The sequence below is a fragment of the Bemisia tabaci genome, chromosome 4 (assembly GCF_918797505.1).
Source record: "Bemisia tabaci chromosome 4, PGI_BMITA_v3".
Lineage (NCBI taxonomy): Eukaryota > Metazoa > Arthropoda > Insecta > Hemiptera > Aleyrodidae > Bemisia > Bemisia tabaci.
In genome coordinates this window covers 3,579,984-3,606,203 of record NC_092796.1, presented here as the reverse complement: position 1 = coordinate 3,606,203, position 26,220 = coordinate 3,579,984, and the positions used below count along the sequence as shown (strand labels likewise).

At 39.7% G+C, this 26,220-nt stretch overlaps 1 protein-coding gene across 2 annotated transcripts in view; it reads right to left on the bottom strand.

Annotated features, from left to right (window-relative positions):
* The window catches only part of LOC109031179 (uncharacterized), a 34,971-nt gene extending 8,981 nt beyond the window's left edge, over positions 1-25,990 (bottom strand). Inside the window, exons 1-9 of one of the 2 annotated variants that reach the window (XM_072299164.1) lie at positions 25,143-25,990; positions 22,823-23,071; positions 21,323-21,403; positions 20,681-20,799; positions 19,626-19,748; positions 18,163-18,346; positions 15,794-15,905; positions 14,215-14,413; positions 10,537-10,682 (exon numbers count right to left, since the gene is read on the bottom strand). In XM_072299164.1, coding sequence (XP_072155265.1) covers positions 10,537-10,682; positions 14,215-14,413; positions 15,794-15,905; positions 18,163-18,346; positions 19,626-19,748; positions 20,681-20,799; positions 21,323-21,403; positions 22,823-23,070 — 1,212 coding nt within the window. In that variant the 5' untranslated portion in view covers position 23,071; positions 25,143-25,990. The remainder of the gene's footprint in view (positions 1-10,536; positions 10,683-14,214; positions 14,414-15,793; positions 15,906-18,162; positions 18,347-19,625; positions 19,749-20,680; positions 20,800-21,322; positions 21,404-22,822; positions 23,072-25,142) is intronic. The other variant, XM_072299165.1, reaches the window with a different exon arrangement.
* Between the last annotated feature and the right edge of the window lie 230 nt (positions 25,991-26,220).

Below are 26,220 nucleotides of genomic sequence, written 5' to 3'. Positions count from 1 at the left end.
TACTTCAAGCCACATACCAACGAAGCTAATTAGGATTTTTCAAATTTGTGAACGTAGCGTTCTTAAATATATTTTCAGCTATCAGAAAAGCTCAAGAAAACGTAATTTGGATGCATTGTAGGCTAGTTATGACCAAAATCCGGTTTCTAATCTAACAGACCTCGTATAGGTGCGAGACTTTGTTGTGTAGCATTATTATTTAGACGTGAAACGTGATTTGATTTTTGTTCACTCAACACGCGACTTGATGGGAGGAGGAATTGTGGTGACGAGTTTGATACTCATTGGCATCTGGTGTATTTCGACTAACTTAATGGTATTTTTAAATACATTTATGTTGGAGCTAACAGCGACGTGTTTCAATGAGTGTTTCGAAATTTCCATCATATAGATAACTTTTTAAAACAAATCACACGATGTTTTTCGGTTACATTCATAGCGAGATATCTACAATAATTAAGTGTTTTCAAATATGGGGGATGTAGGTATTAGATATTATACAATCTGATTTTTCAAATGAATATGATTGTTTTGAATGTCGCCTATACCTACCGATCGAAGGAATACGTCTCTTTATTGCAATAAAATTGAAATAAGTTGTAATTCTTTATTGTATCGCAAATTGCCTATCCTTCGAACATATGGAAATCATATCTATGATTGTTTAAAATCGGTATTTATTTAAGATGTAAAAATATTTCAATTTCATATGGATAACATTTAAAATTGATTATCATAACGCGATTTTATTTCAATCTCTTTACTGCGTCACCGTGCTACTTGGGTGATCTTCCTTGTAAAAGTATTTTTATATGGTTTTATTTTTTTATATGGCGTCGATTGAAACGTCAACTTGGCGTTTGGACAAATTAAACTCCTCTTTTTCGCACCAAGAAGTTTCAATCGCCGAATACGATTTTCCAATCAACCTTCTTGTGAGGCTGACTTAAAAAAAGAAAGAATGAAGTTTTCATCTTGACCCATGGGGAAAGTTTCAAAAAGTGTCTCTTTTCCAGTTTGTAGGGGCTGGAGTAACCGTCGAGGTGAACAAGAGAGGTGACCACTTTAAGTACATGGATGACAATTTTAAAATGGACGCAAACCCAACTTTTCTAATCTCCTCTAAAAGCTCCGGACGAAATTCGCCGACTTTAAACACATTGACGGCAAGAATTGGCTCATCAAGAATCTTGAATGCTGCAGAGTCTCTGGACAAACCTTATCCAAACACACCTGAACATGATTTGCCTGGAAAAATTCAACGGAGAATTGTTGTCCTGAGGAATCCAATCTATGAAATGCCGGAAAAATATGCTGAACAACTTGCACCGATTGAAACAAACTCGTTGGCGACCAGAGAGGCTCCTTCGAGTATTTGGCAGACACTGATAAATTTTCTCATCGGTAAGAATGAGGATAGTGACCAAACGGGTACCTTGAAGTTTTCCACCTATGTCTATATTTATAACTGTTTATGGAGGATGAGAATTTTTCGTTATGAGAGGGAGTTTGGTGAAAAAAGAGAGGAGCCTTAAGGGAACCGTCCCTATACTACGTAACGCTAAATTTGCGGGGTTTTAACCCCCCCCCCCCCCACCCTTGAAACGCTCCGTAACGCTGTGTTAAACCCTGAAAAATCAAGTAACGCTTGCCCGAAGCCCCCCCCCCCCCTTTTAAAGGGAAAAATCTAAAATATCACCCTACATTCACTGTGCGGATTGGCGTTTCTGTTTAGTGAGGATAAATGCAAGCATCACAGAGAATATTTCCGAGATTATTTAAAACTTTCAAAGATAACCGACGAAAATTTCTACAGAAACTCGGAACAAAATCTTTTGAGCTCGTTGCGTAACTCTCCGTTCTATTCCCCCCTCCTCCCCTCCCCCTCCCCCCTTTTGTGATGAGCGTAACGTAATTTAGGGGCATAAATCTCGCACAGAGTAAGAACAACTTAAACACTTTGAGTGAGGGGAAAGTTACTTATAACAATTTGACCGTATCATTTTTTTTTTTTTTTTTTTTTTTTTTTTTTTTTTTTTTTTTTTTATTTGCACAAGTAAAATTAACAATGTACAATTATAACACTCCTAGACATATTAAATGTCTTTAAAAGCTTATCTAATCTGCAAGTCAAACTTAGCTATAATGTACAATTTTAACAAAATAAACAATTTTAACTTTAAACAAATAATTATACTACCTCTAAATATTGAGGGGGAAGAAAAGTACAAAGTTATTTCAGTAATAAAAATGTCTTTCTGTCTAATCTTTTATCGTCTTTTGTTTTATTTGAGACTACGGCCGACCGTCACGGTCAAAGACCAAGGAACCTCTGATCCGTCCGAAGATGCGGGGAGGCACACATGTTTTAGGGGCAGGCCCGCCACATGGGGGGGGGGGGGGGATACTGGGTCCTTGGTACCGGGGCCCGTGACGCAGGTGACAAACCACTACGAATTCATGTGTAACCCTTGTCTCGTAGGGAAAAGTGAAAAAATTACCCTAAAAATTCCGCAAAAGGTGAATAAAGTTTCAAAAACACGCTAGGGCACTATAAAATTTTTCTTACTTTTTTAGAGATTTTCAAGATTTTGAGTATATGTAGAATGATATTTTTAGTAACTGTGTTTCATTTTCTTCCGTTGTCGGATGCTAAGAGGCTCCTTTCTGGGCATCCTCGACTTCAATGGCTTAACTCCCTTGCCATAGACGTACGAAAGGGGAGTCCAGGGGGGCCCGGCTCCCCATAGAATTGAAAATTATCATCTGCCCCCTCAAAAAAAATTTATAGATGTTTTGAATGCAACAATTCGAAAGTTTTTGGTGCTGAAAGTAAACAAAAAGGCGTAATTATTCTGCAGAAATTGATGGAAAATCTCCATCATAAGAGCTTCATAATGCGTCCAAATAGATTTAAAATTTCAAAAATTTCCCGGGGGAGGCCCCCTAGACCCCCCCCCCCCTGTGCTAGGGGCCCGGGCCAGAAAATTGGTACCAGGGCCCGAGATGGGATGTGGCGGGCCTGTTTAGGGGAATAATTTAGAAAAGCCCTGAATTCCAAGCTCATATTTTTTTTTTTTTTTTTTTTTATTTAATTTTGTAATTACACATATTGAATTACAACTTATATTACTAGACCTTACGAGTCTTTACAAATTTTCCTTTAAGCCTAATATAATAAAAAAGAAATAAACACCGCTTTATGGATTAAATTAATGAGAATGAAAATGAAGGATGAACAAATGAGATAGAAGTAAAATCCTGTAAAAAGCGGGAGAAAAACTAACTGATATTAACTATAATTATTCCTAGAACTAGATTCTAGAGAATTTTTCTACTAACTATGCTTTCGCCCTGTCAGTCGACTAAGACTGGTAAGGGCCAGAGGCACGAGCCTAACACCGACGGAAATGAGCTGTGCTCAACTCATGTGGTTTGCGTCTTTTTAACCTCCGGGTCTCGGAGCCCCAATCCAAAAGCGCTATTGCTTCGGGATTGGGGTGACCGCCCAGTCTCTCTTCATATCTATTGTACATACGTGAGATGTACATGTCCATCTCTTCGATCCCGAGCTCATCTCTAATATCGATGTTACGCTCGTACCACCTGGCCCCTGCCATTTGTCTGAGTATTTTATTTTGAATTGTCTCAATAATTTTGAGATTGGAACTGGCGGCACACGCCCAAATCTGGCAGCCGTATACCCAGATTGGCCTTAACATTGATTTATAAAGTAAAACTTTATTTTTTAGCTTTAATTTAGATCGCTTTCCGAGAAGCCATAGCATCTGTCTGTGCTTTAAGTCAATTTGCTTTTTCTTATTTAGAATATGCTCCTTCCATTTTAACTTACAGTCCATGGTAAGGCCGAGGTAAGGAGCCTTTTGCGCATGGGGAATAGCAATTTTATTTAGGATCACAGGGACATAAACATATGGTCTTAAGGTAAAGACCACGTTAACTGATTTGGTGGCGTTAAGCGCCGTGCGATCGCGCTCAGTCCAATCCTGGATGTCGTCCAGGCACTCTTGGATGTTAGTGACTGTCTCCTCATATGTGGGCGCGGAGGACGCAACGGCCGTGTCGTCCGCAAAGATCCCAATTTTCCCTTTTTTAGGTTTTGGTACGTCAGCTGTAAAGAGACTAAAGATTAGGGGGGAGAGTACTGAACCTTGAGGTACCCCTGCTCTTATTTTCCTAAATTCAGAGTAAGAGTCTTCAAATCGAACCCTAAAAGATCTATCTGCTAAGTAGGACATTATTAATTGCACGTGGTTCCCAGGCAAGAATTTAGAAAGTTTAAATGCCACTTTAGAATGCCAGACTTTGTCAAATGCCTGGGCGACATCCAAGAAAACTACATTACAAAACTGTTTCTCCTCTAGCGCCTTTTCAATATAAGAAGAGATCCGGTGTAATTGTTCTATTGTGCTATGTTTAGCCCTGAAACCAAACTGCTCATTAGGAAGTAACTTTTTCTTATTTACAATTGTCAGTAAACGTTTAATATATAACTTCTCGAAAAGTTTGCATATCAGGGGAAGTAAGGAGATAGGGCGGTACGAACTAGGGGCTGAAGGAGGTTTTCCGGATTTTAAAATAACAATCACCTCAGCCAATTTCCATTGACTAGGGATGTATTTCAATGACAATGCTGCATTAAAGAGTGCTTCTAATTTTTTGATTGCCGCAGGAGGAAGTTGCTTGAGGATAATTGCTGAGATAAGATCAAAACCTGGACTTTTCTTGATTTTTGTTTTATATTTAATTTCCTTGAAAATTTCGTCATATGTAATTTTGTTGATTTTTTCTGCAGGGAGAAAATTAATATTACCAACTTCTTCCTCTAGTTCGCATTCCTTCTCTGGAGATTCGCAGGGGTTAGGTTGAAATACTTTTTCAAGGTGATCGGCAATAGTATGGGCTTTTTCCTGGCTATTATTTGCCCATTCACCGTCCGGTTTTCTAATTGGGAAGCTAGCTAGGAAAGGACGTTTTAGGGATTTTGTCGCTTTCCAAAGGGTGTAATCATTAGCTTCGCTTGGGCTGAGATTAGCTACAAATTTTTCAAATTTTTCATTACGAAATTCATTAATACGTTTCTCCACTGCCTTGTTTAGTCTATTGTAGAGATTTTTATCAGATTCATGGTGAGTAATCCTTCTCCTCCTTCCCGCTTTGTTTTTACGGTCAATAAGGCTGAGTATTTCCTTTGGAAGAGTGCATTTATGATGAAAATTATTAAAAGTTCTAGCAACCGGCGTGCTTGCTTTTGCAGCCTCTTGGATGCTCGAAATTAATGACTCTGCCTCCTTATCAAGTGTGGAGCAGTCGTTTATTGAAGTTGAGTTATTAATACGGGAAGTTAATAATTCTCGAAATTTTTTCCAGTCTGTTTGAGTAGAAATTAGACAGGGTGGGCGTTTAACTAATACTGGAGTAGCAAATATAGATAAGAAAACCGGCACATGATCTTTTTTTCCCTCTAACACATTGCAAGAAGTTTTGTTATTGAGATTGAGATTATTGAAGATGAAAAAATCAATTACGTCTGGCTCTTTCAATGGATTACCTGGATAGAAGGTGGGTTTACCCGGAGAGATAAAATCACCTCCGATAAGATTGACTGCAGTTTCAAGATTATCACCTTTCGGGTTAGTTAATCTCGAACCCCATCTGACGTTTTTACAGTTGAAGTCCCCCCCGATAAGAAAGCGAGGACCCAATTTATCAAGTAGACCAGAATAGTCGTCAACTGAGCATCGATGACGTGGTGGAGCGTATAACGCGCTGACATTAAATGGCCCTAGCGATGACTCAATTTGAATAATCACCGCTTGGAAACGTTCTTCTTCTACAATTTCGAGAACAGAGTGTTTAATGTTTTCCCTGATAGCAATAGAGGCTCCCCCCCTAGCGTTATTAGAAGGATGTCGTGAATTATAAAATCTATATCCTTTCAAGTATCCTCTCGATTCCCTAGCAAAATGGGTTTCAGAGAACAATGCTATATCTACGCGTAATTTTGCCATTTTTTCACTAAATTCTAAGAGTTTAGCAGGTTTTAATCCATTCGCATTCCATGCGATAAGATTAAGAATGCTTTCATTTTTGTTGTTCATTTTATCGAGAACTCAACACTCGGCTCATAAGAGCCTGTTCGTATTTTTCCTGTCTCTTACTCATCTCCTCTAGTTGCTTCCTTAATGATTCAATGGTCATTAAGAGTTGACTTATGAGCTCTTCCTGTTGATTAGAGGGTTTCGGGCCGGATACTGCGTCGGCGAAGCTAACTCCTTGTTTAATAGCACTAGGAGGATTTTTTCCCCCTTTTTTCTTTTTATTTGGTTTATCTGGGAAGTTAGGAAAATTAGACCCATCGATCTTTCCCTTTCTCATTTTAATAGATTTTTCTCTGTCTTTTTGCATCGCTTTCGCGAAGGGGCAGCCTCTATAGCTAGCTGGGTGACCTGTTACCCCACAATTTGCACACTTAGGGTTGATAATGCGCTTCGCCCAAGGGCATTCTGTGGATAAATGTTTAGCTGCGCACTTTACACAACGTGCTTGCTTACCACAATATGCTTGGGAATGTCCGAAATTCTGACATTTTCGACACTGTATTATCTTAGTAGTACTAACTTTAATGGGTTCTACTTTTACAACCATAGAACAGATTCCAACAATCTTATAGATTTTTTCTATATCATCAGTATAGTCGAAGTCGACCTGATGGACTGGTATTTTTATCAGTTTAGTTTTACTTACATAAGCAGAGTCAGCAATAAAAAGAGGCACATTATCTTTATCTACAATTGTTTCTGAGGGGTAGGTTTCGCCTGAGGTTGTCTCATTGACGGTGGAGTTTGTTTCCATAGCCGAGACTGAATTTTGCTCAGGCACTGACTTAGGATCAGGGGTCTGTGGAGCTGAATCCACAGGTGATACTGATTTTTTCAAAGCTTTAAGTTCCGCGTCCGATAGTGGGACCCGTTTCATAAGGCAAGTCGCTTTTTTAGGTTTAAAACCTTTATTTTTTAAGTCGTCAAGAATATCTTGCTCTTCGATTGAAGGGTGAAGCCCTCTTACAATAACTTTAATATCACGCAGATTTTTATTGCAGTGAGTGTAGTACTGCACTTTATTATTAGTCTCATGTGTTTCTCTGAGGGATTCTAAAATTATTTTCGCCGTAGCGTCGTCTTTCGGATTTAGTTGCCAGACTTCATTATTAATAATTTTAGTTCTGACATCTTCCTTTTTAACTGATTTTTTTGTAATTATTTCTACAAGATTAACATAATTGTCTACACCTATAACTTTAATGGGAGGAGTGGGTAAAATTTTCTTAACACTAGATGCATTTGATACACTAGGATTAGGTATATTTACTTTAACTGGAGCGCTCTCACCCGGTTTGGTTTGTTGATCATCGGTATGGACACTTGAAGCTGAAGTACTCGCTCTCTTACGCTTCCTTCTTTGAGATTGGATAGCTTTCCGTTTGGAGTTAAATTCGGGATCCGAGTTGTAGTCGACCCATGTATCAGAAGATTCAGAGTCATCAGCATCGTGATTCGATTCCACGTCATTTTCCAGAGTGGCAAATTGGTTAGAAACAGGTGTTGTAGATGCACCTGGTTTTGGTGTAACTGGTTTCCCAGTGGCGAACTGTGTTAATTTAGATTGCCCTGAGGGCTTACGAGAGTTATTTTTAACTAACTCTTTCCCAGATTGTAGATGGGCATCTCTAGATCGAGAGCTTGCATTTGCAGAGCTAATCGCATTAATTTGTTCCTGTAGTTTCTGTATTTTTTTCGCATTTTCTGCTTCAAGGGAATTGATTCTATTCACCAGTTCATTTTTGTCACTGGACAGCGTTTTGACCATGTTTTGCGCCTTGGTCATAAAACTTTTAACTGATGCATCAATGGTAGGGGCCTGAAGAACAGGAACAATGTTGGTGTTTAGAATTTCATCAATAATTGTTTCTTTATCTTCTACCGACGCCATCGCTGTCAAGCTTGACTCCGTAGCAGTAAGAGAGAGGTTATCATCCGCCCTTGCAGACTGAGGGGGGCGGGGCGGAGACCTCGGGAGAAGAGAACTTTTCCCGAACGGATTTTCCATTTGGCTATTTGGCAACGTGTCTAGTTTAGTTCGAGGTAGGTAGGTTAGGCCGGTGAGCAATCCCCGCTTTAGACATTTTTCGCACCCGAGAAAAACGTTGTTGACGTAGCTACACTTGACACCGTGTTTACACACTACAGGCCGGTCTGCCATACGATTGTTTATTGTTTATGATGACTCTGGCACTAATATCACTCGGGACCCGGCCGCCAGAACACCGCGACGCGAGCACTTTTCTCGATTCCAGCAGAATCACATGCTGGTGATTTTCTTTCCGAAATTTTGTTGAAAAATACTGATCCGGCGTGAGATGAAGCGCGACCGTCTCGCTTCAGAGCACAACAACGAGTGGCAAGCTCATATGGCTTACGTCTTTTCAACCTGCGACTGCATCGGTCTCATTCCAGGAGCGCAAGCGCTTCTTGGTTGGGATGACGATGTAATCTCATTTCATACGCAGAGTACATCTTGGTGATGCAATTCTCCATAGAGTCAATATCCGAGGTCAGCGCGAATATCTGCATTCCTCTCATACCATTTGGCTTTAACTATACTTCGTAAGATCTTCATTTGCATGATTTCAATTTTATCAAGATTTGACTTGGCTGCACAACCCCACAATTGGCAACCATAACTCCAAACTGGCCTCAACATTGACTTAAGGAGAAGCAACTTTAGCTGCAGGGAAAGTCGAGATTTGCGCCCCAAGAGCCACTGCATATTAGAGAATTTCAGTCGCAGTTGATCGACCTTTTTTTTAATGTGAGCACCCCATCTGAGCCTGGAATCCAGGTGGAGGCCGAGATATTTTGAGACAGTGTCGTTGGGAATTTGAGCTTCTCCTAAAAACAGAGGAACATGATTAAAAGTCTGTTAGTGAACACTACTTCCACTATGACTTAGAAGCATTTAATTTTGTTTTATCTCTTTTTGTCCATTTGTTTATTCTGTTTAAATGAGTTTGAGCGTTATAACGTGCCTCCCTGTAACTTCGGGAAGAAGCTAGCACGAGAGTATCGTCGGCATAAACTCCCAATTTCCCCCCTCTCCCAGACTGCGGGATGTCCGTGGTAAAAAGGGAATAGAGAAGGGGGGAAAGACAGGAACTCTGCGTAACTCCTGCCCTTATAGGTCTAAAATTGACCGTATCATACGAACGATTAATTTCATCCTAACCTCAAAAAAGATAGGAAATATCGCGTTAACAACTTAGCTGAAAAGACTGATTCATTATGCCCTTAAGAAATAAAATATTAATCGATTTTACTTTTGTTCGAGTGAAATTTTAACGCAAGAATGAGTCACAATTAGCCAGAATTTCGATGATGAAACTAACGAGAAAAGCATTGCCACTGAAGTATAAATTTAATGTCACATTCTACTGCTTTCAGTGATGATCATCACCGACGACCATCAATATTGCAAGGAGTTTCTTGTAATATATATTGGAATTTTTAAGAATATCCTCCAACTAATCTAAATATATTTGATGTGTACAATCAATATTCGTGTGTGTGAAAAAATAAAATAATTTTTAAAGATAATTGGACGTATTTCTATCAAAGAGAACTATGTGCAGAGGGAAAGATGGGGTGTGCTCGTTAGTGCTAGGGCCATAAGAATGGATGGGAAATATAAAGCGCCAGTGACGTTGCCGCCGCTGCGGTCGTTGCTCGACTGCATTAACTCATGAGCCCTGGCCACAACGCTCTAGGCACATCCCATGGATCATACAGTTTGCACGTAGTTCCGTTTGACAGAACCTAAAATCCCGCTCTTCCAATTCAGCAAACGGAATTGTGAGCCAACTGAAAGCGGCACCCATGAGCCATGGGCATGTGCCTAGAGCGTTGTGGCCAGGGCTCATGCGTTAATGCAGCCGAGTAACGACCGCAGCGGCGACTACGTCACTGGCGCTTTATATTTCCCATTCATTCTTACGGCCCGAGCACTAACGAGCACATCCCATCTTCCCCCTGCACATAGTTCTCTTTGACAGAATCAGTTAGTTAGTTAGTATAATTTTAAGACATTCAGCGTCTCAGGCTATTAACGTATTTACAGATAATTTTGAAAATGGGAGTATACGTCCTATTTTGAAACATAAAAGATACATACACCTGTTTTTTCTGGTTTTACCGTTGCCACGCAATTGAGCGCCCTAATCTTAGATCATGCGGAATCAGCAACTAGCTCTATCTGCCAAGCAAATTTTATAACCGAGGAATCGAAGGCGCTTTAAATTTTTCAAACCTTACACTTGCTCATTCCAACGAAAACTCTATAATCAGTTTCTAGAAGTTCTTTAAAATGATGGCACTGTAATACCAGTGTCTCCCATAGCTCTTGCTCAATAAAGAAGTAGACATTTCATTTAATTATAGAATAGAACGTATAGAATCGTACCTGATTCGGTTCACCGGCGTACTTGTACTCCTCTTCGGAGTTCCGAAGAAATGTTGAGATTTTTTTTTCTTCACCTTTCTTTTCAGTCGAGGTCTCTTTTTCATCTACCTCTTCTTCTTCAGGCACCTCCTCAACGACTTCCATCGCTGCAAAATCAGTGATTTTTACAGCCCAAAACCATTTTCACAGTATATTCGGAGAAAATATGAGAAGGAAATTTTTAATAAAATTAGTGGTAAACTAACTATTTTTTAGCTATAAACAGAGCTCGTATTTTCCTATGCATTGGTAAATTTTGAAATGAATTTCAATCTTCGTCATTCACATTGTTCCTTTGCTCCTCAGAGAAGTGACGATTAGAAACGAGCCTATAAAGATACATTGTGTAAAAGTGGAATATGTTTGAATGGGTAAAATTTCGAAGTTTTGAGGTCATCATAGGAATTTAGAGAACTAAAAAAAGGGATTACCTACCAATAAAGAGGAGATTTAATTTAAATATGGGTATACAAGGCTAAAACATTATTAAAACACTAAAAGGCAGAAATGTCTTGATTTCTTGTGAATATCTTGTCAAAGGACGTCTGTCATTCTTAGTATGTTGGAGCGCCTTCAATTTCGTATGATACTGTGCAACACCACTGTGCTGAAATAGTTGCTTTAGGCGTCGGGGCACGCTGCGGCGCGGCGAGCGACTGGCCAGCGCATTGGCGCCTACAAACCACTTCAACTACTTCAAACTACTTCAAGCATTGCGCAATGCGTGAAGTATCCCCTTAGGTTTGTAGGGACCAGTGCGCTTTACGCGCTGGTAGCACGCCGCTCCTGTCTGGTTCTAATATTTAAACTCGCGGAGTCAGCATTTTTCAGCTCACGATTTTGAAATGTTTGTACACTCTGCATGGGTTGTCCTCATTTAAATTGATCAATTTTAATTGGACGTATTTCTGTCAAACGGAACTAAGCGCCAAATTGAGTTCCTTTTGAAGATTTTAGAATCCCGGATAGCGCGTTCTGTCAAACGGACCTAAGCGCCACGGAAAAGCATTGCGAGTATAGGAGGATCGAGCATAGCATTCCGCAACACCCGCCAATCCAAGCCCCCCTCTCCTTTCCTCCCCCTATGGCGCTTAGGTCCGTTTGATAGAAATACGTCCAATTGGCGTCCTTTGACAAGATATTCACAAGACATCAAGACATTTCTGCCTTTTAGTGTTTTAATAATTTTTTAGCCTTGTTTACCCATATTTTAATTAAATCTCCTCTTTATTCGTATATTCGGGCTATGTTTTTGTGCTTTATCCTATCAATAAACTGAGGCCTAAAATGAATTGGATTTAAAAAAATAAAAATTAAAACGATAAAAAAATAAAATCATGGCCTCTTTTAAACCCATTCATAGAAGAATCGATTCCTCCCTGCTAAAAATGACAAGTAGGCTATTCAGAATTCGCCAACTCACATGAGTAGAACTTCCTTCTTATATGAGTAGATATCCTACTTATGAGAGAAGAAATTCTACTCATACCACTAGAATATTCTACTCATAAGAGAAGAAAACTTCAACTCATATGAATTCAATTTTTTTCATTTTTCAGAAGTGCTGTTTCTGACCAGGGGACACTGACATAGTATGTAAATTAGAAAAATAAAAACATTTTGTTTTCATGATTTTTTTGATGCGGTGACTAGTTTCTGAGATTTTGGACACGGTAGATTCAACGCTGAACTCATGTGAGTTGAAATCTCTGGTCATATATGAGTTCGAATCTCTAGTCATGGAAGTTGGCGAAAACTGCATAGAGAAATTCTGCTCGTATGAGTCAAATTCTATTCATATGAGTTGAAATTCTGTTCATATGAATTGAAATTCCATTCATATGACTTTGATTTTCTCCTCATTCGTACTCACCATTTTTAGCAGGGGAGAAATAGTTTAAACATTTTTGTGGCGCACGACTAAAGCAGTCAACAGTGCAGCGGGCTGATCATTGAAATCAATAGAACGTATTTATGCCAAAAGGAACTAAGTCTCATGCAAACCCTATGCACATAGATCCTTTTAGCATAAATACGTCCTTATATATATATATATATATATATATATATATATATATATATATATATATACACTATGTCTCATGCAAACCCTATGCACATAGATCCTTTTAGCATAAATACGTCCAATAGACGAAGCGATATACAAAGAAGACGATAGGAAAATGAAGCTATCCTCACGGTTAAAGCGGGTGGTAGTTATACAAAACTAGGGGGAAAATGATGGACTAACCATATAGGGTCTCGTGGATCGCCGTCAGTTACTCATCTCCTTTGTCCAGTGCATCCACCCGCCTCCACCAATGGGATCGCTACAATTCCTCCTCGTCTTCTCTCAATCAGTTTCAATGATTAGCCCGCAGTGAGTTCGAGATTTCATGAGCAGCACCTCCGAGTAAATCGTCGCTCCTCTGACGCAATGGCGCACAGTGGATCGAGTCAATGGAAGAGGTCGGACATGAAATTTTTGACAAAAATCGTAAAATTTTACGTTTATCGCATCACAATGTTAATTATAAGGGTTGCTTTTTTGAGAAAATTTTACGAGAAAACCGATAAAACTACTTTCAAAACATCAAAATTTCATATTGATGAAGATATACGCTTTTGAAGTTTTTTAATCATGTCCGACCTTTCCAATGGACTCGATCCACCGTGTGGCGTATCTCGCTTTCCACGTTAGCCCTGCTCCCCGTAAAACTCTTTGCTTTCCGGGGCTGATGTGGAATTAGAGGCATGGCCGAATTTAGGGGATGGCTGCGGGCTACATGGGCCGCGGCCCATGGTGGCAAATTTTGCAATTTTTTTTAATGTAGGTATAAAAATAACGGATTCAGAAAATAAAATACGAACGAGAAAAGGCGACGAAATTTCTCATTTCCTGCATTAATAGTAATTTCTAATTTTGTCGTTTTTCGGTGATACAAGAGACAGCACCTTTAATTAGTCGAGTTGAGAGAGAGACCAATCACGCAATTTGGCTTGGTGCGGCGCGGCGCATAGAGAGCAATGATGACGAGGACTTGAGATGAGATGGAGAAGCCCTCGGCGCAGCGGTCCGGCATGTAACATACATTAGCGCCTACAAGACAGCATGAATACTTCTCGCATTGCGTCAAACACAGTGCGTTCAGCAGCGGTCGGCGTGAAACGCATGGCGCCTACAAGACTGTAGGAATACTTCACGCATTGCGCCAAACACAGTGCGGTCAGCGCGGCGCGGCGGCAGAAGTTAAAATTATTAAACCACATCTATATTTGTTCTTTCATAATTTTTTCGTTCATTTCTTATAAACGGAAGGCCATGCTCACACAGAGATAGGTTTACGGAACTTAACTTTCGCGCAAAGTTCCGTGAACTCCTGCTAGTAGTGTTGACAGGGTTTTTGGAAAAAATGTGTCCAACACGAGTAAACGCGTCTTATGCACCCCTCCCCCTCCGGCACGTTTACCTGATGGTATTTATTGATGTTTCAAAACGAATGAGAAGGGGATGGCAAAATACAGGCGGCCCATGGGCGGCAAGTAGGTAAATCCGGCCCTGATTCGAGATACGCCCTTAAGTCAGAGGAGCCACGAAATATGAGGGGAGAAGGTCTTCGGCGTATGTAATGTACATACCATTCTTAGATGTCTCGTGGAGTGTTCCCGCAGACTGGGATTCCGGAAATGAGACTTTCAGCTTGGGCTGAACGCTTTCAGAGGCCAGGAAAGTCCGCAAAACTGGTATCGCTACAAATCCGCTATTCCGAATCAAGATCAAACTGACTGGCTTGCACGAACAGAGCATTAATAACCGCTCACAAATCATCAGCACAATCTGAAAAAATGCATTGAAAGTAATTAAGCATTTCAAGACAACAAAGCTAGGTACATGCAAAACCCGATTACGGCAGGCTTATGAGTAATAGCAATCGCTGAAAGGGATGGAGGGTTCATTCTTTCCCCTTCTTTTGTAACGCTTCAATTGATAAAGTCGTAGAATGCGCACCTCCAGTTGTAACATTTCAAATTTCTATTCATCTTTTCATTTTCTTCAAAAAAAGCCGATCAATAGTTTCTCTCGAAATTTTCTGCAAATTTTTGTCATTCTCATAAACATACTAGGGGCCCTGCCCCCTGACCGCCACGCGGTTCAACCCCCGAGAGGGCGCCTCGCGCCCTTAGGCCCGCTTCGCGGGCCCTATACGCATAGGTATAGGCAAAAATGTTCTTCCATTTTAATACACCATTTTTTGTTCGAGCTGCATCGATTTCAAGATTTTTGACGTAACACTCAGATTTGTAAATGATGAGGAATAGCTGGATGTACATATACCTTGGACCTTGAACCTTGAACCCTGAGCGATTTGAGCGATGCACCGTTCCTCAACGCTTCGAATGAGGAGCCCTTCACGAGCTTTTCCGTAGTTTTATTGTTTATTCGAGTCACTCAGGTAGAATCTCACACCTTGACGTTTCTGAAAGGACATATCTCTCACGCTATTAACATTGGACTTAAGTGACATGAGCTTTAAAAGCTCTACAACATTAAAAGTTCGGGGTTTAATAATGTTTTGCACATCTACATCTACTACAGATGACATACATGTAAAGATCATCCTTATCGGTCCGGCAGTTCGTCAGAAATAGTGCTTCCAAGATTTTGCTTGTAGCTGTATAATATAGATTCACAATAAATTTCAAGGAGATTTCGACGATTTTTCTTTAAAAATGAACCATTTTTTAACGTTGCGATGGAAATGCGCATTTTTCGACCGTGGCCTCTCGCTTTATTTCGATTTGATCATCGTTAGGTATCATGAATATTTTAAGATGCTAGGATTATAAAATGAAAAATAAATTGAACATTTGCAGAAATTTAGCACTCGATTTTGGTGAGTTTGGAAAGCCTTCTAAATAAAACAAGGTATTTCGCGTTCTGTTCAAAGAGCCGAAAATGAAGCCGAGCCGTTTTCCGTAACAGTTTCTTGTCCGAAGCAGTGTTGACGATACTAACCTCTGGCTGCATCTATTCATTCCTCATGGATTTGTACGTTGCATAAAGATAAAATTGAAGCCGTTCTGTTTTTTCTTCCTTTTTTTCTTGCCTTCACAACATAGAGTAGAAATGAACATAAAGGATGGTTATCGTGCACTTTCAGCATTCAAGTAAGTCCGCCAGATAGAGAGTTTAGTGACAACAAATATCGAGTCATACCTTTGGGATATGGTGCAGGCACCGAGATTCTTGACCGTGAAGCATCATTTTTTGAAGTAACACGTATTGTGGCAGTGAGAAATCAGGTGTAGAGCTGCTTCTGGTCGGACCACTGTCATGACAAAAAAAAAAATAAATAAGAAAGGTTAAAAAGGAAGATTGAAAGACTCTAGAAAAATAAAAAGAAAAGAATAAAAACTCGGAAAAGAAGAAAATCGAAGATTATGATTTAACTATTATATCGGAAAGGTATTTATTAAATGTTTGGGGTAAACGTTGAGAAATTTAGAGATTTTGAATATAGAGATAATGCGAGTCCCCAGTTTTATAACCATTCGCTAATTTAGTTACACACGAAGGAATCGATTTGTACAATCGTACACCCGCATGGTAATCACCGCGATGAGACAGCTTACATTGACGGTAAATACAACACAAAACGAAGGTTATCACAATCCCAATAGCAACATTGGGGGATCCAGCAAATTGGCATCATCGTTTTTCTCTATTTAAATATATGGAAATGTATCGTTCTTGGAGGGGCCTTATGCTCCGACAAGGATCGATTATTTAATATAGGTTTAAATTGAGGGAATCCGGTGTTGCAAAATTGCTGGATTCGACTCTCAGTGGCTATAAGTTGCGATCTGATCGGAGAATGTTTCGCGATTTCATCAACGTCGATTTATTGCAACATTATGGGATAAAAAACTGCGATTCATCGCATAAATTTTCAATAAAATGGCGATTTTATCGACGGCAATCCAGCGCAAAATTGTCAAAAAAATCGCAATAATTTGAAAAAAAATTTCGATTTTATAGAGATAAAACGGCGACAAGATCTAGGATAATCGCTCAGATATTGATGATCCGAGCGAATTTCAAAAATTTTAAAAAAATCGTGACTTGGTTTCAAAATATCCGGATTTTTTCGTTGAAAAATGCTGTTAGAGATATTGCCGAAACCCAAAATAACAAAAATTGTGATAAAGTTGTTACTTTGACGATGCTGATTTTTGACAAAATTGAGGTTAACGAACATGAAATTGCGATGGAATGACAAAAATATTTGGTGAGAAAGGGTCACACGATAAAATCTGATGGAATCGCTCGAATGATGATAGAATCTTAGCGACTGTATCCCGATGAATGGTAAATGATGTCCCATCTGTATTTCATAAAATCGTAAATCTCCTGTTGAAAGTCTTACTCGGAGAGAAGTAAACATTCTTCATTGAAAAGTTAAGTGATTCGCCGGTGAGATTAGCTTTAGTCGATTATTACGATGACTTTGCTGCCGTGCAACCGCGAAAACGCCGTGAACACCATTTAAATTTTTTTGGAAACAATTTATCATAGCAGTAAAACTTGTGTACCTCGAGGCAATGTTTTTACAGAATAGACCACTAGACAAGGTACGAATTTCAGCTTTCTGATACATGTTTCTTCACCAAAATTTTACGTAAAACACGATGCGCACGACGAAAATTACCGAAATCAACTCCTTCCGAAGATATTTAATGATTCTTGGTGCGTGAATTGAAACCAACCGCTCATGAAAACTCAATGCTCTACGTGATTCACATCGCGCGCTTAACGTTATCGTGAAAGTCTCTGCGATACGAAAATCTGACAACCATCAATCTTAACGCTTTGGTTAAGCTATAGCAAATTACTGATAGTTTGAAAAACACATGGTGGGAGATGAACATCGCTCGATTGAGAAGCTTGCTGAAATCATTATAGTGCGCGATTTGACTCACGTAGAGCTTTGAGTTTCTTGTGAGCGGGCAGTTCAAATTCCTCGTAACCAATGTGAAATAAAAATGTTAATATCTCCGTCAGGAGTTGGTTTCAGTAATTTTCGTTGCGCGAATCGTATTCTACGTGAAATTCTGGTTAAGAAACATGTATCAGAATGCTTAAATTCGTACCTTGTCTAGTGGTCCATTGGTTTGGAAATACTATCAAGAACCTAACCTGAATTTTTTTTTCTGCTGGTTTAAGGGCTTTGTTTCCAGCACCTTCAGCCAACTTTAGACAATGTTTAGTGTCCGTAGACATCGTGGGATCTCCATGCTCCAGGCTTTTCCAATTTTCAGGGATAAGGGCCGAGGAGAATCTGTTTCAGCTGATCTACTCATCAATTCCGTGAAAATTAGACGCCACCACCGGGATTTGAACCCGGGACCTATTGACCTAGAGTCAGACGCGCTGACCACATTAGGCCAACCTGGTCGGCAACTTGAAAATTTGAGGTGCACGGGTAAAACAGTTTTCATTTCATAAAGTGTTAAGTTCCGAGAAACGCAGATAATTCTTGATGGATTTACGGCGTTCTTGCTTAGCACGACAGTAGGAGCTCTTACTTTTTTGAGAAGATGATGCTATTTGGGAGGATGTACTGTTCGAACTCCTGGACACTTTGAATTTGACCTCTAGTTTGGATTGATTGCGGTCGTTTCAGACGGACGAACCGGATGGCGTCGTTCGCTTTTAACCTGACCGCATAAACTAGGTAACACGCGATGAGAACACCTGTCCGACCAAGACCTGAAAATTGAAAAAAGGTGCGCCATGTACCATTCTTTTCATTACCATCCCCTAAGTATTACCAAAGAATACGACCCTATGTAACACATATCGACGGCATTACTATTGTGCTAAGGAAAAACACCGTATGAGCCTTCAGGCGTTGACAACTCCTGGCAAATCACTAATTTTTGGGAAAATTTTTAAATATTGGTCTACCAATTTCTAAGATAATTTTGTTTGTAATTTGATCTAAGACTTCTGGAAAATTTTAAAGAAAAATATTTGTAAATTTCCTCAAAAATAAACATTTTATCGAAGGAAATTTGGCAACTCCCGAATGTTCATACGGCGCTCTTAATTAGCACGGCAGATTAGCGGATCCAGCAAATTGGCAACATTGTTTTTTTTCCCTTTAAGCCTATGGAAATGTATCGATTCTTGGAGGGCCAGGTGCTCCGACGAGAATCGATTATTTAGCATAGGTCTAAGTGGAGGGAATCCGGTGTTGCCAAATTGCTGGATCCACCTCTGATCGACGGTGAAATTAGTACCTAGACTGCATATCTCGGTTTGCGATTTTGTAGACTTCCTGTCATACTTTATATTTCAAATGGGAAACTACTTAACGTCAATTCTTGAAAACTTCCGTGCGTTTTCCTATCCATGTGAAGAAACCTATGTGAAAATTTAAAAAAATGAAATTGATTTGTTCTCCTTCAAGAAAATAAAATGGGAGCGCGAAGATTTTTAAACACCGCAAACAAGATACGTGGTCTGGTAGTTTCACCGTCCACATACGGTACCAGATCTAAACTATTAAACTTAAGTATTTTCTTAATGTAGCTATGCCCATTTGCACACATTCAAACCAAATAAAAACTTCCACATCTCGCATCCGAATGATTTTTTGCAACTATTAGGTTCTCTACATTTATTATAGTCAAGCTTTTTTCTCGTTTGCTGAATGAGCAATCGCGCAAAGTTTTCTGAACTCCACAAGAACATACTCAGAGAATCAATCTGGGATAATTTTATTTTGGAAGAGATAACATATATTCATTACTAAAGAATATTCGTGTTTGTTGAGTAGATCAGAGCATATGGATAAAGAGGAAACTGATCAGAGATAGTCTTGGATCAACTTCAAATTCGTGATGAGATTTAGCTGTAATAAAAAAGTACAATCAAAAACTATTCTAGGGACCAGAGTCATGGTTTAATTCTGGATTTGAAAGTATATTTATAGAAAGATTCTTTATGAGAGGTATCCCATATAAAAGAGAACACATTTTCTTACCAGCATGGCAGTGGATTGCAACTTTTCCTTCTGTCAGAGCGAAACTTAAAACTTTGACCATATCAAGTAAGCTTGATGATTCCATAACGCCGTAGTCTTCCCATTCATAGTTATAGAAGTAAACTGGATCCGTCAAACACAATGTTCATGAAGCATAACCAGGAAAAAGAAGGAAAAACGAACAGTTTTAATTAAAACTGCATTTTAATTTTTCGCTCCTAGTCCTAGGTCTCATTGGGACACACCATGGTGGGATTATTTAAAACCTCGTGCTCCTAGTGTAATCTTCATTCATTTATCTAGTTTTTTGTTTTCTTCCTTTCCCAAAGGAATATAATCAAAGTTATTAGCCTTTACATTTTAGACGCAAAGGCGAGCTGATAATAATACTGATTGTCACTTGATGCGTTTCGACGCTTTGTCAACTCTTCGGGCCCGTTGACTTCAAGGGCTATTAATTTCGGATTTTGTTCATTCGGAGGTTCCTACTCATACTTCTTTTTCCCTTTCCAAGGAAAACCTATAAATAGATTGGAATTAAACGTTAAAACAATATTTTTTGTCATTTCTCCGGAAAATTACGGCAGACTTTCAAGTGTTTAATATTCGTTTACTCGTACATAATTAGCGGTGCAAAAGTTGCATCGTCGCTAATTGAGGTATGCATGTTTCTTACCTAACCGTCCGTGGTCAGGAAATGTGTATAACTGCGCAGTGTAATATACTTAAGCGGAATCGTGATCTTCTGTCCCCCATCGAGTGGAAGCGACACTGTAGAAGGCGCTATGAGCAACTATTTCACCACAGAGGTATTGCACAGTATCATTTGAAAATGAAGGCGCACTGACGTTTGTAAATTGACTGGTGGGGTGGGTATCTTTTACCATTGTGTAGAGTCTTACGGATCGTGCGCAGTCTATACGTGAGATACATCTCTAAAAACAAAGGAGCTCAGCTCAGTTCATACTTTTAAATATTTAGGAGACAAATTTGGAAATATTGAGCTCCTCATCTTTCTGGGCAGATGCCACGACGTATTAGCGACGTTTACTCACTTTTATTTTTCATGAAGATTGATGGGTCGTACGTGAAGCCAGCCTTCTCCAGCGGACACCCGCAACTTCCATGTTCGCCCACTTTTTGTAAATTTACGATCGATCGAATCCCTATGCTGCTAGAATTTGATGAAGACCATATTTATTATGAAACAACCTGCAGAAAAGTATTCTATTTCATTGCATGGAAAACAACTTCTGGACTATAGTTATCTCGAAATAATGGACCATAAGGTGGGGGCGAAAATTGTTTGGTCAAACAGGTCCTCATATGACCCCTGGATATCTAGTAACCTAGACGCAAATAATAAAAGGGGGGACCACCAATTGAAGTGTGTTAAGCGCGCTTTATTTCTTTCCAATAAAAGGATAATGAATCCGCCGAAAAATATAAAATTATTTCATTTTGCAACATTCACACGTCACAATTGAATTTAAAAGCTTTAAAGTTGAGAAAAAATGTAGGATAAATATTTCAAGTGTAATGTCACGCAATGTTGAATCTGATCCCTCCTTTGTCCCCGAATCTCGCCATTCACTCGAGCTAAGCTTCTGGAGTCTATAGACCCCCTCCCGTCTTATGGTGTGACTTGATTTATTGGCGGCTTTTGAGTGATTTTGGTCACTAGGAATATTTCGTACCTTTGAAATTGTTTGATGAGGTTCCTCTTCACGATGATTTCAGTGCACGGTCGAGCCATTGCGAGAATTTCGTCCGTCACCCTGAAAATATAATTGAACGTCACATGAAACGTCCTTCGCGTTATTTAAGTACATACATATATGTTTTTAATATATGTAGCTCCTCAATTTTTCTTCTTGGGTAGCATAATATTCTGTATTTTCAAGCTATAAAGTTGACTTGTTTTTCTTCGGAAAAATAAACGAGGAGGAAGATTTTGAAACATAGCAATTAAGATATTTGGTTTCGCAATTTGGCCACCGATATGGTTTACGTTGTGATTAAAACAAGTTCAAGGCGATACTTCTCACATCATCATGAAAAGGACAATTTGCACAACTTCAAATAAGATTCAAGGATGTAACTTGAAAATAAACCCTTGCAAGGGCTTTCAATGGTTTGTCTCTACAAAAAAATTTAAAAAATCATTGATTTTAATACATTTTAAGGTAAATAATAAATACATTTTTCTAAGATTTCTAGATAGGTACAAACCTATCTTAAAATTCTTAAAAAGCTATAAAATGTGTTCTTCGTACTTTTAATTTTTGTAGAAAAAAATCATCGTAGTTTCTCTCACGAATTTATTCCCAAAATTTTAATGCTAAATTTTACGAAAAATCCGTTAATTTTACCCTTTTGACGATGCTGCAATACGGATCAATTTAAACCTCCCTTAATCATGATTTAAACCATTTGGGGCCTCTTAAGGAAAGGAGTTGTTTAAGGAGTATTTATGAACACGGCCTTGAGTGTTCGGCCGAGATACCGTCCAAAAATGTACCAGTGGCGTGGCGTGCTTTGCGATATATCGATCGATCTACCATTTAAACCTATGGTAATGAATCGATAAATAGGGTGTTCGCAGCGAACACCTTGATAATCGATTCTTTACCATAGCTTCAAATGGGGAAATATCGATAATCGATCATTCACGCCACGCCACTGAAATGTACGTTAGGTACATTTCTCCAAAAATTGTTCCCTCCTCCTTCTCGTTATCCATTTAACAATCACCTATTAGATCCCTCTACATTCACTCCTTTAAAAATGGAGTCTAGTTGAGCTGGCCACCTCCCCATTTTGAATAGATATTTTTGATATTTTTTTTTTCGTGCGGCTTGTATGTTTTAGAATGTTCCTTGTGGACCTACCTTCCACAACCGAACCTCAATTGGACGTATTTCTGCCAAACGGAACTGTGTACATTAAGACATGAGCCCTGAGACCCATAAGAATGTGTGCATAACAGGGCTCACGGCATAATGCACATAGTTCCGTTTGATAGAAATACGTCCAATTCTTTGTTTACAGTGGGCCAACTTTTGGGGCTCCATGAATGCCCAAAACTCGCCGACAAATCAGAGAGCGGTACACTTCTCCTGTAGTTTAAGGGTTGAAATGACAAAACTCTCCCGTAAATAGGTACTCTAGAGACGGTCACAAATGGAGGGACTGACCAGTGGGAGTAGATTCCTCTGATGGCTTTGTGGGTGGAGTCCCAGACCTCCGGGTTCTCGTACTTGCAGCGGCGCCCACCGCAGAAGACGGCGCACTGGACGCCCTTGGGCGCGCGACGCCGGACGCTCTCCGAGAAGGCCGAGTAGTTCGCTTCGATCGTGATCCCTTGCAACGACTGCGCTACACTCGTCACCGCCGCCAACGATGTCCGTCGCTCTTTCACCATACCAGCTTTCGCTGGGCTCATTCTGATCCAAAAAATATACAGATTTTATCAGTGAGCAAGCAGCGGGCTCATTGTTGAAATCGATCGACAGAGGTACAGACAAAGAAGACATAGGGAATATGGAGCGATCCTGTTGGTTGAAATGGGTGTTTGTTACAGACTAAGCGAGAAAATGATGGACTATTTGTAGGGCCTCTCGGGGGTTGCCGTTAGTTAGTCTATTGCCTACCTTCTTTGTTCATTGCAACCACCCGCTTCCACCAATAGGATCCCTCCAAATCCTTTTTGTCTTCTTCGTCTGTACATTTGTCGATCAATCTCAACAATCAGCCCACAGGGGGTGGAAGGGGGGCTGTACATTTTTTGAGAGAAAACCAACCACAGTATTTCTTTGAATTTTCGCGCAGGGCCGGATTATGGGGGTGGCCACAGGGGCCGCGGCCCTTCGCGGCAAAATGTAGGGGGCGGCAAATTTTGCGATCTTTTTGAATGTAAAAAGAGAGAAAAAAATCGGATTCAGAAAATAAATTACAAACAAGAAAAGACGACAAAATCTCTCATTTCTTGAGAGTGAAAGTATAGTAATTTCTAATTTTGTCGTCTCTCGGTGATACATGAGACAACACCTTCAATTAGTCGAGTTAGAGAAACAAAACACGCAATTTGACCTGGAACGGAGCGGCGCGGCGGTCAGCATGAAACGCATAGCGCCTACAAGACTACATGAATACTTCACGCATTGCGTCAAACACACTGCGGTCAGCAGCAGTCGGCTGGAAACCCATAGCGCCTGCAAGACTGCATGAATACTTCACGCATTGCGCCAACACAGTGCGGTCGGCGCGGCGGTGGAAGTTAAAATTTTTAACCACATACATGTTTGTTCTTTCATAATGTTTTCGCTCGTTTTTTATAAATGGAAGGCCTTGCCGAAACAGGGATGGGTTTACGGAACTGAACTTTTGTTGGTGTTGACAGGGCTTTCACAAAAAATGTACCCAACACGACTAAACGCGTCTCATACACCCCTCCCCCATCGACACGTTCACTTGAAGTTTTTTAATAGATCGTAATCGACGGATCACATGGGTGAGATTATATTGATATCGATTGGTTCAATATGTAACCACAGTCTCAAAAGTCAATTTAGAAATCTGAGGTAACGGGTCTTATGTGATTGAATTTTTACTTTCTGCCAATGAAAAGTGAAATTGTCAGGAATTGTCCCATTTTTAGCTTTTCCAAATTAAATCCTAAAATTTTTGTTTGAGATTATGTTCTATTGTTTTGAACCAAACGATACATCGAACCACTGTCGAATACGATCCAATGACAAATTCAAATAACAAATGAGAAGGGGGCGGAAAAATACGGGCGGCCCATGGGCGGCAAGTAGGTAAATCCGGTCCTGTGTTCGTGTGGATATTACGTGTAATGAGAGGATAAAATGTAGAAGAAATTTTAGGTAAACCCTTTGGCTGGTTTCCGTTTACTAAGCAGAAACTTAAGAAAAATGTGCAACGCTGCAATCAAAGATATTCTTTCTCCGACTTTAGCCATCAATTTAAGTTGCTTTTGGTTCAACCTGCCTAGCTGGATTGCATTATTTGCAGCAAGGAACTAAAATTCCTGGATCATCTATAAAATCTCACATCTGCACGAGGAAACTGATGGTTTTATGTTGTTTTTGAAACAAGTCAGAAACAGTAGTGCCATATTGCAAAATGTAGTCCAATTAAAGTTACGCATATTTTTTCTACAAGTAGCATAGATTGCAACCGTTGCAGCGGAATGTTGTGTATTTTGCTTCTCTGAAGATTGAAGGGGCCTTTCTTTTTTCGAACTAAACGTAACAAAATTTAAATACGTTGCGACTTTCCGTCGCATCAAAACTTACCTATCTTTCCGATACATGCAACTCATACTTTTGATCATTTAGCGTTGGCATGTAGTAATTATCAATGATGTAAAAATATTGTAAAAAAATGTTATTATACTGCATTAAATCGCAACTTTACTTCAATATTTTAGTTGCACTGGGTTACATAGTCTTGAATCAATCAGTAAACCAAAAAATGGGTCTAAGTACTTACGCAGTAATAGTCAAAGACGCATGATGTGAGTCCCAGCTGATTTTACCTTAAATTTCGTCATGAGAAAAGGGAGAAAAAACACCACGTAAACATTTTGTATCTGTTCGTCATGCACTTGGTTAGTCGACTCACGGAAGGTCCCATTCCGTGGCGGATACCACGGCTGGTTTACGTACAGCTGGCTACATTCCGTGACTGTGTTGATGCTGTTATCACTTACTAAGTTTCCAAAGAATGCTCCCCTCCCGCCTTCCCACTAAGAGCTTCAGCCTCGTCGCTTTGTTTACAAGGAGTAACCAATGACAACCAAGGGTAAGGACAATGGTACAGGCGCACAGCGCACAGCAATTCATCCACTACCCTTACGGCACTGAAAGTTGGTCATATTTCTGCCAAACGGAACTATGTGCAGTATGACGTGATCCCTGTCATGTATATATTCTTATGGGTCTCAGGGCTCATGTCTTAATGCACATAGTTCCGTTTGGCAGAAATATATCCAGTTGGAGATTGCATCGGATCCAGCGACCTCCGGAGCACGATGGATCTGATTGATACGGTTGATCTATTATACTGCCGTGATAGCGAAGAGGGCAGTAAGCGTACAAATTAAGTTTTGAGAAAACGGGCGCAGAAGCGCCTGATCGGAAAATTTTATTTTAGAGGCATCCGTTCTTTGTCAAAGTGCTACTAATCGTCAGAGACTCCTAGAAATCGTTTGGATGATTAAAAATCGACTGATTTCATTTCAATTACATTGAAAGGGTATTATTCATTTTCATGTTAGGCTGTTACTAGTGTCAGGCAAAACAGCCGTAAGTGCTATTTTCTGCATGCTTTTGTGGTTGCGTTTTGGACACACAACTAACACATTTCCGAGTTAGAAATTGTCAGAGGAGGGCGCGCGGTACTTTATTTGAAAGCACTGTTTTCATATTGGCTCTATAGAGGAGTGTCACTTACTGCTGTCTTGCCTGCAACTGCGTCATTTTTTGCGCACTTACGGCTTTCTCATAAGTCTCGTTATAAAATTAAGATAAATTGTGCTGTTTTAGCGATTTCATCTAAAAGAGCATGG